The following is a 21,236-nucleotide window of genomic DNA, read 5'->3' on the forward strand; positions in this document are numbered from 1 at the left end:
GAAAAAAATTAAAAAACTCAATTCCATAGAGGTGAAGCAAATCCACAAAGGACTTAATAGATCTGCAGAAAATGCTCTGCAAATCCTTCGGTCGTTTTCTGAAATGTGTTTTTCCTAGTTATTTTTTTTGTCGAATTTTCTCAAAAAAAAAAAAAAAACCTTGTACCTAGCAGGAAAAAAAAAGTTCTTATGATATAATCCATAAAAGTCGTTTTTAGTCAAAATAAGATTCCTTTAGCATTGAAAAACCAAAGTAAGTGGAACTGACTGGAGTAGTGGAGCATACGGTCCCATATGGTGTGTATCGTCGCCGGCTGCCCATCGCAATCGTTTAAAGGGGCTGTGACATTATAGCAGCAATCGTTTGCACAAAGCATAATACTGTGATGAACTCGAAACTCGAAAGGGTTGAATCATCCCAAAATTCTCACTTCTCGGTTTACGTAAGGTAAGATGAACTCGAATATATAATATTTTTTGTCTTACATTTCAATTTTGAATTAACAGAATAATAAGATTAATCTAGGGCTTACTATTTTGATAAGGTTTAAGATTTCAAGTGTATTTTATGCTTGTATGGGTGACAGTTCAGAGTTCACATGAGTTGCGGTAACTTTTTTGAAATGGAAATATAGAATTTTGTTTGTAATTGAAAATAATCTGGGAGTATGCCTGTACTGTGTACACGTCAAGCCCAACACCATTGAATTTTGTTAATTTCAAATTGAAATTTGCAATGGAGTAATTTTTTCCAATTTCCGGCATTTACACTCTGCTATTTGCTAATTTGGTATTTGTCATTTGTTTTATATGTGAGACAGTGGCAGCGAAATATGTTGAGGAGTACAGAAATGAAGGGATTGACTCTTGTACCAAAAAAGCTGGAATAAGTATTTTTTTTCATAAATCGGGGGATTTTTATGAAATTTGCGTCAGCCTTTTTTTTTCTTTTTTCCTGGCCCGAATCCAAAATATGTTTGGACCTGCCAAGTGCCAACCATCACTAAAACATCTTAATTTGTGTCATTCAAAAATTCTCCTCCCTCCAAATTCATTTGATAAACACAAGCACCATGTCTTCATCTTTTTCCAAACACTTTGCCCGCTTACAAATCCCACTGAAAGATATAGCATCCGCCACCAACAACTTTTCTGATACAAATCTGATTGGAGAAAATGCATTGAGAAAGACCTACAAAGGAAAACTCTCGCGATCTAAACAACAGATTGATATCGTCGCCAAGAGGCTACTTGGTAAAGATGAATACAAGAAGGCTATATTGCAGGCGGAGATTTCGACTCTTTCTAGTCTTAAGCATGAAAATCTGGTCTCTGTTGTTGGGTTCTGTGATGAGAAAGATGAGAAGATCATCATATACAAGCATGAGGCCAATGGAAGTCTTGAGAAACATCTGAAAGACCCGTGTCTTACATGGATACAAAGATTGGAAATATGTGTTGGCGTTGCACGTGCATTAAGTTACATCCATTATGATAAGGAACGCAATTTTAGCCTCATACATTGTAACATCACGAGCTCCAAGGTTTTACTAGATGTCAACTGGAATACCAAGTTATCAGATTTTGAATTTGCCAAGATAGTAACAGCAGCTCGAAGAAACCGACTTAAATTTGCAAATTTTAATGGCACGAAAGGGTATATAGACCCTAGTTATATAAAGACTGGATTCGTATCTCACAAAACGGACGTGTACTCGTTCGGGGTTGTATTATTTGAGGTCCTCTGTGGAAGGAGAGCATATGTTCCTTGGCAACAAGATTGGCAAGAGGACATTAATGTGGGAAAACTAGAGGAGATTGTAGAGGAAGACAGGGGCTCATCTCAGTGCACAGCGGAATCGCCATCATTGGCCAAACACCATTCCATTGTGACAAAGCAGGATGCTGTGGAGGCGGGGTCGGTCCAAGATACATCAGACAACTTTCCTATGCAGATGCTGTCGTTGGAGGATCTTGACTGGAGGCGAGGAAGATCACAAATGGGGATTTCGTTTGGGGAAATGGTGCACTTCAGGCCAGACTCATCAGATTTTGTCGGGATTTCACTTGTGGGACATAAGTTTAAGAAGTTTTACCCCTTCGAAAGTCAAGAGAAAGAGTTGTTAGCTCCATTGGCCATATCCCATTATGAAAACGGAAAATTAGAGGATATGATCAATCCAGATCTCTGGAGGCAAATAGAAAAAGATTCATTAGAAATCTTTTCAGAAACAGCCTATAGCTGCTTAAAGCAGGAACGAGCAGAACGCCCACACATAGATCAAATCATCATAAGACTTGAGAAAGCCTTGGATCTGCAAAGGAAACATGAAAATAGTGTACGAACGTAGTTTTTTCTTTCTCTTTCCCCCCCTTTTACTTCCTTTTTTGTTTCATCTGTCTACAGATCAATCTGCATATTCATTCTGTTATATCCCAATTCACTGGTTGCAGTTAAGAGTAATAAAGGCAAAATCAGAGGTTGATGCTGATGTTGAAGGTCCATCAACCACTAAATTCAAGGTAATTACTTTCATTGAAGTTATTTTGGTAACTAGACGATATCCTGACATAATTTCAATATGATTTACAGCTAGGGTGATATTACCCCCGCTTTGTGGGGTCGTAATCTGTAAATTTTCTATTAGACAGGGATCATTTTTGTAATTTTTTAAACACACGGACTGTTTCTGAAAGAAAAATCTGCACAAGGACATCTTTTGTAAGTTACAAGGCAAGGTTTAAAAATACGGGAACGAGCCTCGAGGCGTTTGCCCTCCGCTTCACGAGGCGTAATCTTGAGGCGGAATAATAAAAATAATTATAAAATATTATATAACTTATAAAAAACAATATAAAAGTCCAAACCAAACTTAAATAATTATAGATCAGATGAGAATTAACGTCTTCATCCCAAAAACAATGGCCTCAGATTTTCTTGAACTAAGTAAGGAAGACTTATGTGATATATAAACATATCGATTCTAGAGTAGGTCAAGTGTGAAATTGATATTTTGGGTAGTCTTACAACTTACTTTCTTGCAGAAGTAAAACTAAAAAACAAAGCTGTGGAAAAACTGCTGGGTAAAAAACATAAAAACAAAAGCCTAGAAGACAAAAAAAATTTCTTGAACGCCTCCACTTAAAACGCACCTCCTTCATCTGCTTTCCTCCGCTTCTCTCCGCCTCAAACATCTAAGGCGTATGCCCTAAACCAGACCCTAGAATCGGCGCCTCAAACTCGTTTCAGCCCCGAATCGCGCCTCAAGGCGTACGCCTCAACCGCTTTTTTAAACAATGTTACAAGGACAACTTTTGTAAATTATTTTCTACACAAGGAGCAATCCTGTCAACATACGAAAGTCTTAAACACATGGACCGTTTCTGTAAAAAAAAATCTTCACATGGACCTTTTATGTAAATTACAGGGACAATTTTGTAATTTATTTTCTACACAGGGACCAAACCTGCCAACATATGAAAGTCTTAAAGACATGTTCCATTTCTGTAAAAAAATCTGCATAGGGACCTGTTCTTTAAAAAAAATCTGCACAGTGACCTTTTTTGTAAATTACAATGGCATTTCTTTTAAAAAAAAATTCTACATAGGGACCAAATTGCCAATATATGAAACTGTTGTGGCCAAAATTATGATATGTAAAAGTATTGTGTGAAAGTATAAAATGTAAAACTATACTATTAATTTGACAATTCAAATTAGTATATATAATAATAATATGGAAAAAAGAAATTCAAAATAGTTATGTACAAAATGCAATTTGGTTGCTAGTGAAGACCCAAAAGTTATTATGGGAATGAAAAAAAGCATATTATGTCATACGCATTACTTAAATTGCTTATTAACTTATTGTCCTTTGAGACAATAATAAACATTTTTAATTGTTTAAATAACATAAAAGAGTAAATTGTAGAAATGATTCCAGTGGTTTAGTGAAATTCACAATATAATTCCAAGTTTCAAAAATCATGCACCATGCGTCCTCATGCTTTTATTTTCTTTCAAGACCGGTCCTTCAGTTTAATTCCATTAGTAAACTCCATTGAATGTTAAATGCATGTAAAATGAGTAAATGACCAATAAACCCCTTATTTTGTCTATTATGAAAAGTTGAATTAAAGTTGAGAAAAAGAAGCACTGTGATCATCAGAATATCAACCCAATTAAACACCTGGGACAAGAAAAGAAATGAAGTATGATAATCAGTTGCATCAGCAGGAGAAACACTGAAATTTTGTTTTTAATCTGCAAAGAATAGACAAACGAAAAGATGACAGAGAGAATAGGAGACATGGAGTCCATAAAGACACTCATTTCCCTTGGCATACAATGTTGAAGTTTTGGTTTCAAATTTGTATATAAAAACACATGCATGTTCTTTTAAATTTCACTCTCAGCCTTACTACTCTCCTTTTCCTTACCATGCACATGTATCGATGTAACACTCATTTCCCTTGGCATATATATAATGTTGCAGTGGAAGGGCATGGAACACTTGATGATTGGATATAATGATATAGAGGTGGCCACACAGAAATTTACTGAAAACCGCATTGGGTACGGTGCATTTGGTGATGTCTACAAAGCAGAGCTTGAACATTTTGATAGTGAAAAATATTCCTCGGCGGTAGAAGAAAAGGATTTAAGTAGTCTGCCCAAGATATGCAGCACTGTAGCTGTAAAACGCCTCTTCAAAAGAACAGGCACACAAGCAGACACATCGTTTGCTGCAGAAATTAAGACTCTTACAAGTTGTAAGCATCCCAACATAGTCTCTCTTCTTGGATTTTGTGAGGAAGATTCTAATAAGATGCTCCTGGTCTACGAGTATGTTCCCAAGGGAAGCCTTGATGACAATTTGCGAAGTAAAGATAACATGATTAATCTTAAATGGGCAATGCGTCTGCAAATCTGTCTTGATATTGCAGAGGGAGTAAATTACCTTCACACCCAAAAAAGGATAATACACCGAGACATAAAGAGTGCCAACATTCTGCTGGACCATAAGTGGAGGGCAAAGATTGCCGACTTTGGGCTCTCCAAAATCATTCCCGAGAGTCAAAAGGCCAGTTATCTCCATACAAAAGTTTCAGGTACACCAACGTATTTGGATCCAGAATATAAGAACACAAAGATTTTGAAAGCAGCATCAGATATCTATTCTTTGGGAGTTGTTCTATTTGAGATTGTATCCGGAACTTTGGCCTATGATACAAGATACACCAAGGAAAATCCCATGGGGATTGCACACTTCGCCCGACAACACTTCAATAAGGGAACACTAACGTCAATGTTAGATCCTATTCTAAAGGAAGAGATTGATGAAAACAATTTTACTTTAAGTAAAGGGCCCAATCAAGGTTCTTTGAATACATTCCTAAATATCGCACATAAATGTTTGGCAGAGACTCAAGTCGACCGTCCGAAAATTGGATATGTCATAAGTAAAATCAAGGATGCAATGATTCTTCAAGTAAGTAAATTTTCTCTTAATATAAAGTAATATATGATCCTTCATGCATTAGGCTCCTCAGCTCCTGTAGTGTTACACTAAAAAGATAGAATGTAAGCTTAACTACTGAAGCTTGCAAATCGAATCAGAGAATATTGACTCTTGCAGTATGTGATTAGGTGTAGTGCGTTGTAAGAGTTCAGTAGTTTTTCGAATGGAAGAAGACAATATTAAAACACGATGATAAGAAGATTACAGGGTTAACATATTTGGCTGTGACTAGGGGTGTGAAATAGATAATTAAAAAAAAAAAAACTATCTAATAACCCTATTATAAAAACTAAATAAACAATGTTTCCAAAATGAGGCCCTGCCCTCTCTTCTTCTTCTTTTTTTAGCTGTGTGTGTGTCTCTCTCTTCTTCACAATCCGCAACTACAAAACAAAGACACAGGTTTGCTTGCTAAAGGCTTATGAAAGTAGTGTTAGTAGATAAGTTATAGTCCAACCCGGTTCTTATATGTTAGCCCAAGCATCGTATTTGGTGTATATATATTGTTGTATCATGTACATTCATGATTCAAGGAAATATACCAACTATTATGGTATTAGAGCTGGTCAGTCAAATCTCCTAGAATCTCTATAATCAAATCTCCTGGAATCTCTATAATCAAACCTTTGTCAAACTCATTATGAAATGTATGCCAAATTAGCAAACACGCGTTTTACCTTTTTCCGCTTCAAATATACTATTGTTGATGTTCCGTTTGATTTAATGACTTAATCCATTCCGATCTATGGACACCCTCCATTGCTAGATTAAGCGGCCTAAAATACATCATTTTTCTAGACTATAATTCACATTACTTGTGGGTCTATATCCCTTAGGATGCTAAGTTGATGACGTATCAAAATTCTTACATTTTCAAGCCTTTGTCCTTACACAATTTGACAAGGAAATCCGTGCTTTCCAATTCGACCATGGGGGAGTGTTTGACAACTCTTCACCACAACTATGCGGACCATGCTTGTTTTTGTCACTTACCAAAAACGGCCAATTCACCGGCCCAATGTCAAAAATGCATTCCTTCACGGCCACCTCTTCGAGACATTTTCATGCATCAACAACCCGGTTTCACAAATCCGGCTTTCCCACACCATGTTTGCAAATTACAAAAGTCTCTAAAGGCCTAAAACAGGCCCCACATGCTCTGCTTTGGCCAAAACAAAACCGGCCCTTCTCTCTTCATTCTACGCCGGGGGCAAGAGCTTGCATGTCTACTTTTATATGTAGATGATACGTTCCTCACGGATTCCGGCAAGTCTCTCATGTTATGATTATTTCACACCTTAGTGCCGAGTTTTCCATGAAGGACTTGGGGCCATTGAAGTATTTTCTTGGAATCTCGGCGAGCAAATATAGAAAATTGTAGCCTGTGCAAGAATCCGGTTGATCCAGCTGTCAGATTGATAAGCCGGAAAACCAGTTTCCCACCCTTTTTGTATCAGTTTGAGTGTTACTTCCTATCCTGCTCAAACTGCCGGGGCATCTTAGTAGACAGCTTATAGTCCGTCCGAGTTCTTATAGGTTAGCCCATGTATATCCCAAGCTTTGTATTTGGTGTCTATATATATATATATATATATATATATATATATATATATATATATATATATATATATATATATAGTTGTATCATGTACATTCATGATTCAAGGAAATATACCAAATATTAAGCAGAAGAATCCTTTAATTTTTGTTGCTAAACTAATTTAGTTACTTTGATTTCAAAATATTTCAGTTTGGGACGAAACATATCTAAACACATTAGTGCAAGCAATAACCATATATAGAACCAAAATAGATTTTGATATGAATTAATTCCAATTGGGGTCCTGATATTATTTACAGGAAAACCACAGGGATAATCTCAAGATTTCACTTGAAGACATAAAATTGGCCACTAATAACTTCAGTGATAACAACCTCATCGGAAGAGGAGGATCTGCAAGAGTTTACAGAGGGGAAGTTACTCGCGCTAACCGATGTCATACAGTTGCTGCAAAACGATTGAATAGCGATGGTGGTCAACACAAAAATGAATTTATGACCGAACTTGAAATTCTTCAGGATTATAAACATGAGAGTGTCATTAGTCTTGTAGGCTTTTGCTACGAAATTGTCGAAAATATTATTGTTTATGAATTTGCATCTAGAGGAAGTCTAGATATGCACTTGAAGGACTATGCCCTTACGTGGATGAAACGGCTTCAGATAAGCATTGATATTGCCAGCGGGTTGGATTTCCTTCATGGATCTGGAGGCGATAGACAAGAGGTGGTGATACATAGAGACATCAAAAGCTCAAGCATTCTACTCACTGATGATTGGAAAGCAAAAATTTGTGATTTTGGGCTTTCATTAATAAGTCCAATAAATAGTGAAATGGACTTTGTCACCGACAATGCTTGTGGCGCAATAAATTATCGTGACCCAGTGTACTTGAAACTGGGCTACTTAACAGCGCACTCTGACATCTACTCGTTTGGTGTAGTTTTAATTGAGATCTTATGTGGAAGATTAGTACATGAAGACAACAGTATCCAAATTGCAGATCTAACAGATTTGTATAAAAATCATTATGAAAATGGAACACTAGATGAGATCCTGTTTGGAGGTATAAAGGAACAAGCTGTGCCAGAATCATTGATTACATTTCAAAATCTTGCTTATGAATGCTTATATCATGAAAGAGAAAAGCGACCAACAACACATGACGTGCTACTACGACTGAAGAAAGCATTGGAATTTCAAGTAAGATTACGTTTTATTTGAAATTTCTTTTCATTTATTGTGTTGACAATGTGTAAATAAATAGGTATCAAGGCATAACTAAATTAAAAGTTTGTATGAATATTAAACAGTATTTTTTCATAAGCAATAAATAAATAGAGGGTATGAGTAATATTATAAAGACCATTTGGTTGAATTTATTATTTTCATCGTAAAGTGAAAAAAGAAAAAGAATATATGAATGAAATTGAGTTGCTTATTAAAATGCAGATAATTGTATGGTGCTAGAATTGAAATATTGATTTTCTTATTGATAAATAATATACAGGAAGATTATGTAATATGGAAGCCCAAATTGCCTAATGACTATGAAGAAATATTCAAGATGTCAAATTCTTGTGATGTCTACTCTACCGAAAAGAAAAAGGAACTCTACAACATGCTCCGCAAAGGAATCCTTCTTCAACATGACAAAGTGGTAATTAGCTCCTTCTCATATCCGTGTTCTCTTTTCTGTACAATCCAAGCATTTTTTGTTCTTTAAAATTCATGAAGGCCGATAGACATTTTCGATTTTCCGGTTTATGTAATTTCACTTGATCTTTCAAATGACCATATCTTAAAGTACTATAAAACCCTCCAAGTTTAGAACTAAAGTACTCTTGCTTCTGATTGTTCACAATTATTGGTGAGTCCCGGGGCCATGTATCCATCTTTGGAACCGGAACCATACCGATGTAAATTGTTCTGGTTTCGGTTCCTAAAATATGGAAGTGATAGGGACCTGTTTTGATTCTGGTTTTGGTTCTTACTATTTTGAACTTCTACCCCTTGGATACTATTTGGAACCGGTTTCGAGATATATAATGTTCTCTTATTGTTTTATTATCTAAAAGCTTGACTGAACTTTTGCATTTTTTCTTTAATTACTGTTCAAACAAAAACTAATTATGTTTATACATAAATACTTGTTAAACTAAACATCATTTTTGTTAAATGTTAATAGGACTTAGTAGCAAACTTTGATTTAATAAAGATCTCTATAGGTTGATGTTATTTTTTCACAAACCACAAAATGGTAATATTCATACAAAGAAGAAGAACAGGAAACAGATTATGCCAAAGCTTTAGAGACTTTTCTTATTGAACTTGAGAACAGAGAAAGTGACACAAAAGTCACGTACATGGCTAGACTATTTAAACAAAAATAACTGCATAAAAATTGGAACTAACTCCACTAAGCTAATGACCAGGACTTTCAAACACTAGTTTGATTTATTCCATACAGAGCAGCCTTTGAATTATTTCTCAATATTTTCCCCCTTAATTCAGAGGCTTAAACCTTCTTGACTCCAATAACTCCGCATCTCTTCATGTTTGACTCTTCCTAGTGTCTTGGTGAGTATGTCTGCCTTCTGCTCTTTACTGCTTACATGACTTACTGTTATCTCCCCATTCTCTATGCATTCACGAATAAAGTGGAACCTTATATCTATGTGCTTGCTCCTTCCATGAAAGACTGGGTTCTTCATGAGGTCAGTGATGAATGATGATCAACCAACAGAATTACAGGTGGCACAGCTTGCCCTGTTATTTCCCTAAGAAGCCTTCTAAGCCATATTCCTTAGCAAGCTGCTAGAGTGGCTGCCATAAACTCTGCTTTACAGGAGGATAAGGCAACACATCTCTGTTTTTGTGAAGCCCATGTAATCAAATTCCCATTCACATAAAATGCCATTCCACCTATGCTTTTTCTATCATTCACATCATTCCCTAGATCACTATCAGTGTATCCAGCAATCATGACTTCTTTTCTTCCTTTGAGTACTTCAAACCATAGTCAAGGGTGCCTTTCACATACCTGAGTATTCCGTTAACATCCTGAAGATGTTTTGTAGTTGCCCTTTCCATGTAGCGGCTTACCACTCCAACTGCAAACGTTATGTCTGAACGGGTATGGGTCAGATACCTAAGTCCTCCAACAATACTTCTGTACTCTGTGGGATTTACCAACTCTCCTTCATCTCTAAGAAGTTTCAACTTGTGTTCCATTGGGCTCTTGGTGGGGTAACAGTCTAGCATATGAGTCTTGATGAGTAAGTTCTTAGCATAGGCTTCTTGCTTTAGTGTAATCACACCTTCCTGTTGACCTAATTCAATGCCTAAGTAATATGATAGAAGACCAAGATCACTCATCTCAAACTTGGTGTTCATATCACTTTTGAAATCTTGAACCTGCTTGCAGCAGCTACCGGTTACAAGTAAGTCGTCTACATACACCCTAACGATCAATATGTCACCGTTGTTTTTCTTGGTGTATACTGAATATTCATGAGCACAACGTATAAAACCCAATTTTTTTAGATATCGATCCAGGCACGCATTCCAGGCCATTGGGGCCTGCTTTAAGCCATACAGAGCCTTAGTCACTTTGTACACCTTGTTTGTTTCCCCTTCCTTCTGGTAACCTTCTGGTTGTGAGATGTACACCTCCTCCTCTAACTCGCCGTTAAGGAATGCCGATTTCACATCAAGATGGTGCACCTACCATCCATTAGATCCTGCTAAAGCTAGAATGAGGCGTACTGTTTCAATTTTGGCCACTGGAGCAAAAACTTCATCATAGTCGATTCTCTGTTTTTGAACATACCCCTTTGCCACAATTCTTGCCTTGTGCTTTATGATTTTCCGAGTTGGGTCTTGCTTCAACTTGTACACCCACTTTAATCTGATGGCCTTGCGATTTTTAGATAGGTCGACCAAAATCCAGGTGTTATTCTTTTCAATCGACGCTAATTTTGCATTCATTACTTTTATCCATTCCTTTTTCTTGCTAGCTTTGATATATGATGCTGGTTCTTCATCATTGCGTATGATCATGAGTTCTTTTGTGGGTATTTGGATTTCTTCTGTGTTCTCGTACAAGTCACTGAGTAACCGGTAATGTTTTGGGGCACCACCGCCTATGGAGCTCGAAGCAGTGCTTGGGGACGTAATCAGAATTGGGGAATTTGGAGTGATGGGTGAATTAGGCGTACCCGGTGTGTTTATCGACATACTTTGTGGGCTTGGCTGAGGGTCAATGAGAGAATTAATGGGCTGGGAACCTTCAGCCCGCTCACTATCAATTTGCGATGACCCATGTTCTTGTTGTGGTGTACTAGGTTCCCACCCGACTTCATCATCATAAACCTCGTCTAGGTTGAAACCTTCGACAGTGAAACTCATACCTGGTATCGCTTTAATCTTCGTACACTTCTCCCACACCCAACCGTGTTGTTCATCAAAGACTACATCTCGGCTCACGTACATCTTCTCGGTATTTGGGTCCAGCAACCTATATGCCTTTGTTCCCTTTTCAATTCCCAGAAGAACCAGTCATATACTCCTCTCATCTAACTTCTTCAGATGATTCTTTGCAATTCTCATATGAGCGGCACAACCAAACACCCTTAGGTGTTCAGCGTTCGGCTTTCTTCCGGTCTACATCTCGTAGGGCGTTGTATCTTTTAAGGCTTTCGTATGTGCCCTATTTAGAACATACACTGAGTGAGTTACAACTTCCCCCCCCCCCCCCCCCCCCCCCCTACAGAACATCCGACATCTTCATGGTCTTCAAATTACATCTAACCATTTCAAGCACCGTTTGGTTTCGTCTCTCCACCACACCATTTTGCTGCAAAGAGAATAGTGTTGTGTAATGTCTCTCTAATCCTGTTTCATTGCAGTATTGAGTGAATTCATTTGACAGGAATTCACCCCCACGGTCTATTCTAAGAACCTTCACTTTCTCCCCTGTTTTGATTTCTACCTTCCCCCTGAAATTCTTAAAGATTTGAAGAGATTCATCTTTCGTTTTCATTAAATAGACCCACATCACCCTGCTATAGTCATCAACCAGTAACATGAAATACCTGTTCCCTGAGGATGTAGGAGGTGAAACTGGGCCACAGAGATCCCCATGAACAAGTTCCAGCCTCTTCTTTGTTTTGTAATTCGTGTGTGAGGGGAAATGATTCCTTGTTTGCTTTCCCACTAAACACCCTTCACAAGGTTGTAAAGGAATGTTTATCTTAGGTATCCCTTCAATCAACTTCTTGTTTGCCATGTGCTTCATTGTATTGAAGTTTATATGACCCAATCTCATATGCCACAGCCATGTTGGGTCATTGATTTGAGTAGTTAGGCACACTCTTTAGCCTCTTCCAGCTCTATCTCGTAGAGTCGATTGGGTGACCTTTGGACCTTCATTATCAGTTTTCAATGGAATCATGAACCCATAAAAATGGATCCTTAATTCTTATTTCATCTCCACCCTTTGTTAACTGTCCTAGGCTTATTATATTACTGTATAAGTCTGGGATGTAATATACCTCATCAAGCTTGCGTTGACTCCTATCCTTGCGTTGAAATGCAATGGAGCCCTTCCCTTATATACAAACTTTTGCTTCATTTCCACACTTCACATATCCTTGAATTGACTCATTCAGGTTCTGAACTTGCACTTATTTTCAGTCATGTGATTACTAGCCCCTGAGTCAAGATACCACATACTTGACTGGTTGAAGGTGTTACCTTGTGATCTTAACTGTGGGATTACATTTTCTTCATTGAGAAACACTTCACCATGTTCGAAGGTTGACAGAAGCAAAGCGGTTTCATTGTCATGGTGGTCATGTATCAGATTGTTTTCTTGATTTCTTTCTCTTCTGGGATTCTTACACTCAGCTGCATAGTGTCCGAACTCCTAGCAATTATAACATTGGATTCCACTCTTGTCTTGACTACCAGATGCTTGGTGATTCCCCTCCTTTTGATGATATGAACCCCCTCTACCTCGACCTCCACGACCACCGGTCCTACCTCTGCCTCTCCCTCGAGCACGTGAGTTTCCAACACTACCCCTATTTGACTTTTGCTTGGTTTCTCCACCCGTTTTCTTCTTGTTCCTCTTCGACCATTCTTTGTGAGTCAAGACGAGTTTTCTTTCATCACTCTCTCTGTGACCTTTCATCCTTTCTTTGTGGGCTTTCAGTCTTCCAATCACCTCCTTGACTATCATTGTTTCTAAGTCCCCAAATTGCTCCAGTGTAGTGGCAATTTGAAGAAACTTAGTCAGCACAGCCCTTAGCAGTTTCTTCACCACATAGGACTCTTCTATGGTACTTACTGTGTTGATCACCTTCACTGCAAACTCATCAACACCTTCCGATTCCTTCATACTTAGTGCCTCAAATTCAGTTTTCAATGTCTGAATTCTTGCAGCCTTTACCTTATCTACCCCTACGAACATTGTTTTTAATGCTTCCCAAGCTTCTTTTGCTGTTTTCTTCTCAGCCACGGATAGTAGAAGATCTTCTGGACTCCCTTGATAGATGGCTGCAAGTGCCATCTTATCCTTCTTTACTTCCACCACAGTATTGGCTGTTCTAGGCTCCACTGCATCCCACAATCCCTGGGCTTGCATGAAGACCCTCATCTTGATAGCCCAAACGGAGTAGTAACTTCTTGATAGCATCGGATAATGGAGAGTGACCAAGCCTTCCTTTTCACCATTTCCATTGTTTCCTGTCATTTCTTTGTGTGGTTGATACTTTGGCATACACTAGGTCTTTTGCTCTGATACCAAGTGTTAGTTTTTCACAAACCACAAAATGGTAATATTCACACAAAGAAGAAGAACAGGAAACAGATTATGCCAAAGCTTTAGAGGCTTTTCTTATTGAACTTGAGAACAGAGAAAGTGACACAAAAGTCACGTACATGGCTAGACTATTTAAACAAAAATAACTGCATAAAAATAGGAACTAACTCCACTAAGCTAATGACCAGGACTTTCAAACACTAGTTTTATGTATTCCATACTAAAATAAAACACGTGCAGCAGCCTCTGAATTATTTCTCAATATTGATGTGTAGGTTTTGAAGAGACTTCATATTGAATACTAAAAATGATATTTTGTGATCTCCTAATAATGGATACTCTAATTTATAATGCTTGCTAATAAATACTAGATCTATATAATGTTTCTGTCATTCTTTTCAATCCTATTATATAATATAATATCTAAAGACATTTCATTGTATTTTGTGATAGATATATCTTTAGTCACTCTTGTCAATTTGCAAAGCTGGGCTTTATATTGCTTGTTAATAATGATACAACTTCTCATGCAAATAGAAAATGGTTATACAATTTATAATACTAATTAAATTTATAAGTGTGAACCAAACTCCTCCTTATAGGTTTTATAGGTTGAAATGATTAATGCTTATCGTTTATAATAGTTATTTTTTGGTTTTATGGTTTCCAATGTTATTTTTATGGTTTCTAATGTTATTTTTATGGTTTGTTATGACTACATTTGAAAAAACTTTAAGAAGCAGGTACCCAGTACCGGAACGGGTTACAAATTCTAAGGAATCGACCGGTTCTGGTTCGAACATTCCAAGAACCGGTGGTTCCGGTTCTATTTCCAGGAAATTAAGGCGGGGACCTGCTTAGGCTCACCCTTAATCACAATTGCTTTCCATGACATCCTTTACAAAAGATAGCATTCATTTATTTACACTATTTTCAATTCTTTTAATTTAAATGAATATCTCCATAAGAATCATACATGTACTTACACATAATAGAAATTGAGTTTGATTTGTTTTGTCTTGTATAACAGTTGTTTTCACTAGGAGATAATGGAGAAAGAAATGAAATGATATCAGCACGAAAGTTTTCATACAAACACCGTCTGTCACATAAGTGGCAATCTATTCCTGAATCAAGGTCTCTCTGTGTGTGTGTGTCGATGTGTTTTTATGTGTGGGTGTAAAGATGCACCCTCCTTAATTTCATTGTAATTTTGGATAGGGATTCGGATATAAAAATTAATATGTTACGAAATATGCAGGTTTCCTAAAGTAGCGAAGATGTCAGATCTTTCGAATCTAAAGATCCGATTAAAGATAAGACCTCAACTTTTAGCTCGTGGTGTCAATTATAGTGTTCATCTCTTCTTTAAATTTTGTGGTCCAAGAAAATCTCTAGCTAAAGGGATGTACGTGAACTTGAAGTACAAATTGGGGATCGAGACCTTACATGCATATTTTGCAACATGGAGAGAAGATGGGTGGATGATGATTGAATTGTGTCGATTCTCAAATGACAAGGAAGATATTGATTTTGAGTTTCTACTAGAGAGCTTTTCACGATGCTATTGTGGAAGTCGTGCCATCTATGTCGAAGGCATTCAGTTTCTAGCCATTGACAATGCAAGTTTCAAAATATTCTTTGGTTCCCATTCTATATGCTTTGTTTGTATACTGTAAAAAAGGATTCACGGACAACATTTTCATGTTCTATGTTACATGTTTATAACATCCTCGTACAACTTGTGTACAGGTGAAAGATGAAGAAATTGATGAATTAAAGAATGTCCCAAAAGTCTTGAAATCAGACTTAAACATGGACCAGTTGCAAAAATTAATGCCAACTAATTGTGAAGAAATATTTAATGATGGTGAAAAGATTCTTTTGCTGGTGAATGGAAAGAAACATCTTATGCTTTCAGCGAAGGCGGCTCTTTTGGAATATCCTAATGCAATGCCATTTCAAATGAAACCATCAACTCAATCCAGGTTTGTGATTTGAATCCAACTTAATTATGCCTATAAAAGTTTAGAAATGCTTAGCTTTGTTTAGCTAAATATTAAAAAATTGATCATGATAACCAAGATGTAATAATTGGAAGTCAGAGTCTTGTGTATTTGATAATAAAGTACCAATGACGCATCAATACCTTATTGAGAAAAGTTATATTTTATCCAAGTGATTTCAAAGACTTCAATAAAAGGTATATATGAAATGACATGCTGTTATATGTATCTGCAGTTTTGGGGAGGAGATCGAGCTCCTTCCACAACAAGTACTTTGTATCAATTGCAGGATAAAAAGTGAATGGTTATCCGGAGATATGGAGTATGTGTGCTACCTTGTGTTTAAGATTTCAGAAAAATGTATTGGGCTACATTATCCTGTGAAAGTACATAATTTACTCCATGGAAACAACAAAAAGCCTGAAATTCTTTATTTTAGATGCCCAAGGCCTTGGAATTTACATGATACAACTCAAGCTCCAAAACAACGGGCTGATGGATGGATGGAGGTTAGGGTTTGGAAATTGAACTCAAAGCACAGACTTGAAAATGATCATTTTCATGTCAAATTGAAACTAATTATTTATGAAGGAACTATGTCAGGCCTTATCTTATGTGGTCTGGAATTTCGAGCAGTGTAAGAATATATACAATGAAATGATGAATGCAAACTCACTCAACAATACATCTGTGCATTCTTATGTATATATTGTATTTTTTATATAATAAATAAACATGTAGCAATATAATCGCAACAATCTTTATAAGATTTGTAATCTTACAAATTAAACTAAGGGTGTTATTCGAGCCGGAGCCGGAGCCGGAACCGGACCGGATCCGAATAAACTGAAAACCGAATAAGACTAATTAGAGAAATCGAAAGCTAGATTGATTAATCCAACAAGGTTCGGTTTTTACCCGAATAAACCCAATAACATTTACAATATGACTAAGAACCGAATAAACTGTATTGTTTGGTACTTTTTTTTTTAAACTTAGAGGATTGTTTTTGTAATTAGTTAAGATATTAGAAATGTAATAAGATATATTTTTGGATGTATTAAACTTTTTGTGTTTGTTGGGTTTCACAACTTTTTAAATAATATTTTTATTTTATTTTTTTTTTAATATTTTATGATGTTAATGTTAAATGCTAACTCATCAATTCATCTATAAAAAAAATATCACTATTGATTATAGGTAACTATAAATTATATGCATGCATCCAAGAAGCGAACCGGATAACTTATTCGGTCCGGTTCCTTTAAAACTGATTAAAGAGTTATTTGGGTAATCCAGACCGAAATACCTAAATAGGTTTTTAGCTAAGTCTAAACAGGTATTGGGTCCTAATTCGGTTAGGTTCGGTTCCTGTTTAAGTTAAGTATTTGGTCCAAACTCTCACCCCTAAACTAAACTATTGATTAATATACAAGTTATTAAAAAGTTATTTTATTGGAAAATGTAAGAAACAAGGTCATCTTATTCGTCATGATATTACGTAGATGTGTATACATTCCTCCTATAAGTAGGACCATATTGGAATAATATTCAACATCTCGTACAATGTCTGAACCACCATCACACTCAGAGTTTAGGAAGGTTGAGGCTTCAGGGGAAGATGACGGGCAAAACCGTGGTGGTTCCGGTAATACCAGAAACAACCGATCGTTTGAAGATGTGGCTCCAAGACCTGAGTCTTTTATCGAAGATGAAGATGTACAAGATCCCTATGTTAACCCTCCTTCACGTAGTAAGGTGAATCCTCACGCAAAGACTTCAGGTACCGAAGATTTGATAGTCAAAGATGGAACCACTACTAAGCCACCACCTGGGCTCTCAGATCTGATTCGTTGTGACGATAAATAACTGTGACATGTTCTAAATTTCATTGTTGCGATCTTAATTGGAGAGTTCTACTGTGTGTTTCTTTGATGTACTTTTCCACATATGTCGCGTTTTTTCAGAAGTTCATCGTTGTAATTTTAAAGCCTCGTTTCTCTTTCTCCTAATCTCGTCAAAATATATCAAAAAATCAACTGATGTATATTTCTTCCTTAATTAGGATGGACATCAAAATTTAAAGTTGATGAAAACTCAGTATTAACTCTTTGATCGAAACAGCTCTCGATTAGGGTTTCTCAGTGAGGAAGCCGCATTTAAAGAATAAGCCGAGAATATCCTGATGCGATTAATATATAGTTTGGACATTTACAACCAGACCCTTCTATCTTTTCTTATTGCAAATTAATCCTCAGCAGCACCAGCTTCACGCTTTAGGGCTTCAGGCTGCTTCCACTTTCACTATTAGCCCCTGATTGATCAGCTAACAGCAACTTAGGCCCACTTTTACTAATGTTTGATACATTTACCTACATAACCAACATTTCAAGTTAGAACATTTCTATAACAAACACTATATTACAAGTTTGGATAATCAAAAGCATTACAACTTTTTTACACCAACTTCAAATACATCTAACATTCCCAACTTGTAAAACAAATAAGGGCTGTCATTGAATTTGAATAATAAACTTTTCAAAAGTTTTTTAAGTTTCCAACAAATATGTTTTATTAAAAGGGTAAGCAACCCATACTTTATATTTACAATTCCACATGTCACTTCTCTTTTTAATATTACACTTTAGGCACATATTTTATTATTTGTTACGAATTTCATAGGAACATTTTTCTTTTTTTATGAATTCCTCACAAATTTAATTAACTTTACAAATTTATTTTTCTACAAGACATTTTTCAGAAGTTTTTGCAACTTTTTTATTTTTTTATATATAAAGTTTTATAGATTTCCTTAGTTTCTATTTTCCTTTATTGTTTTAGCTAAATTCTCCATCTTAGACAATTACGATTTCTAGCATAAATAAAATAACTTAGATTTATGTTTTTTTTTCTACAGATATAGTTGCTAGCTTAGAATTTTTTTAGAGAGTTTTGATTAATACTGTGATTTGAGATACATCTGAGAACAACGGTGCATGACTATGATTTTGATTCTCTAGAATATTATTATGGTTTTGATTTTCTAGAACATGACTTTCTCACCAAGCTTAAATATCTTCATGGGGATAAGTAAAAAAATATCATTGGCCTGGTAGGATATATTACAAAGAAAAGAATGAAAGAGTCATTAATGGTTTATGAGAATACATCTAAAGGAAGTCTCGCTAGGTATTTAAGAGACCTCAATCTTACATGGACTAAACAACTTGAGATATGCACGGATGTTGCGTGCAGGTTTGATTTCCTTCATGGAGGTGACGTAACACAAGAGGTTGTGGTGCATAGGAGCATCATAATCTCTAGCATTCTACTAGATGGTGAATTGGAAGCAAGAATTAGTGATATTGGGCTTTCCGTTTTAAGTTCAATAGGTAATGAAGTTGAATTTAACATCATTGGTACTTGTATAAAGAAACACAAAGAAATACAACTTGAACGATTCTTTAATTTGAATAAGAACTAGCTGGATCTTAAAGAGACGTATAGGTCGTTTGATAGTTGCTGAGTGGGTTAGAACTGATCGAATGGGTAAGAAGCTAACTGTGTTAGTGTTAGGGGCAAGATCCTTGAATCATATTATAACGACGTAAAATTTTCAAACAATTTTTCTCATTTTAAAAACAAAATATATCCCATTTCATCATTCTTAAAATCACATGTGTCTCAAATGCCAACAAATAAAACATAAATCCCAGAATCATAAAACAATCTCTCGCCAGTGTATACAATCATGTCGGGGCCTTCCTACGATCCTCGGAACTACCTGAAACACATAACACATAACACGGTAAGCATAAAGCTTAGTGAGTTCCCCAAAATATCACGCACATAAAAATAGCCACTCGGGCTATAACTCTACGAGACCTTCCGGTCAATATGCCTCAGTGGGACCTTCCGGTCCCACAACTTGGGTAGACCTTCCGGTCCTACCCATGATAACCTTCCAGTCCTAACTCTGTTGACCTTCCGGTCCAATCCCTGTTGACCTTCCGGTCCAAACCATACAAACATATACATATCACATAGAATATATATCACATAAGACCTTCCGGTCACACATAATCACCACTCTAGGTAAGACATAGTGAGAAGACTCACCTCGTAAGCTAATGAATGAAAATCTCGTACTCGGGATCTCGAACTCTACCCACCGGTCTAGCCTCCGCCTAACACATAATAACTATACCTAATTAATATTGGCCCTCAAGAAGCTAGACAAACCCTTCTACAACTCACAGTAGGGTAAAAGACCATTTTACCCCTCCAAGGCTTAAAAGTCCTCAATCTTGACCAAACCCTAAAAGTCAACAGCAGGGAGTACGCTGCGCGTTCCACCTCCCTACGCTGGGCGTACTCGGCTGCTATACATAATCGGGGGTGCTCGACCCCTACGTTGCGCGTACTGGGGTTACGCCCAGCGTACACCCCAATTACACTCTTCTCACATTTTTGGTCTTAAACAGTTAAGACATAAACTCATATCTCAGATCTGGACTCTCTAATGTCTCTTAATCCATAAAGTCATCAACTTTAAGCCTTTGCATGGCTGATTAGTCACCATCCTCCAAAATACACACTCTTTGGACTCAAGGATCTCATAACTCATGCATGGAGTGGTTTCACCAACCAAGATTGGATTTTTATGGCACAACATTACTCATACACTCAAAAGGGGTTGGTCCTAGACTCTGGAGTTCAATATCTCATCAAGACTCCACCTTTATGGGAGAAAACCCTAAAATGCTCAAATAAGATGCTCATAAGAAAGGAAAGGAAAAGTCTGAAGCTTTATACCTCAATAAGAAGCTTCGCACTCTGATTTGTTCAGATCTAAAAGCTTGGACTCCAACTCTCCTTCTTCAAGACCTTTTCTTCTCTTCAAAACCACACAAACACTTTCTCAAGGCTCAAACACACACACACACACACAAGCTCTAGAATGGAGGTAAGGGCACTCTTAAGGTTTTCTCTCTGGGAATGGTGGCCAGAAATGAGGCCATCATATTCCTTATATAGGGGAGTCACCCCAAATTAGGGTTGCATTCTAGGCCTAGTACGCCCAACGTACTCAAGGGTACGCCCAACGTACTAGGTGGTCTCTGTGTCACATGCACGCTGACGAGTACGCTAAGCATACACCTCAGGTACGCCCCGCGTACTCGTTTTTCACTTTTTCCATAATAAGGACCAAACTAGACAATAGCTCAAAAGATCAAGGTTCTCAAAGTATACCTGAAGTCGGGGTGTTACACATATTTAGGATCCTCAAATATTTATGAAGCCTTAGGATCCTTAAACATA

The 21,236-nt window shown here is 36.8% G+C and overlaps 1 protein-coding gene across 1 annotated transcript; it reads left to right on the forward strand.

Moving 5' to 3' along the window:
* Positions 1–232: 232 nt before the first annotated feature.
* Positions 233–16,683, forward strand: LOC111909936 (uncharacterized). The gene is made up of 10 exons (XM_023905723.3): positions 233–448; positions 822–2,339; positions 2,455–2,523; positions 4,497–5,492; positions 7,383–8,285; positions 8,593–8,742; positions 14,939–15,045; positions 15,170–15,530; positions 15,661–15,896; positions 16,150–16,683. The coding sequence occupies exons 2-10, from the start codon at positions 1,074–1,076 to the stop codon at positions 16,553–16,555; spliced, it is 4,494 nt and encodes a 1,497-aa protein (XP_023761491.1). The 5' UTR covers positions 233–448; positions 822–1,073; the 3' UTR covers positions 16,556–16,683.
* The last annotated feature ends 4,553 nt before the right edge of the window (positions 16,684–21,236 follow it).

The sequence above is a fragment of the Lactuca sativa genome, chromosome 1 (assembly GCF_002870075.4).
Source record: "Lactuca sativa cultivar Salinas chromosome 1, Lsat_Salinas_v11, whole genome shotgun sequence".
Taxonomy (NCBI): Eukaryota; Viridiplantae; Streptophyta; class Magnoliopsida; order Asterales; family Asteraceae; genus Lactuca; species Lactuca sativa.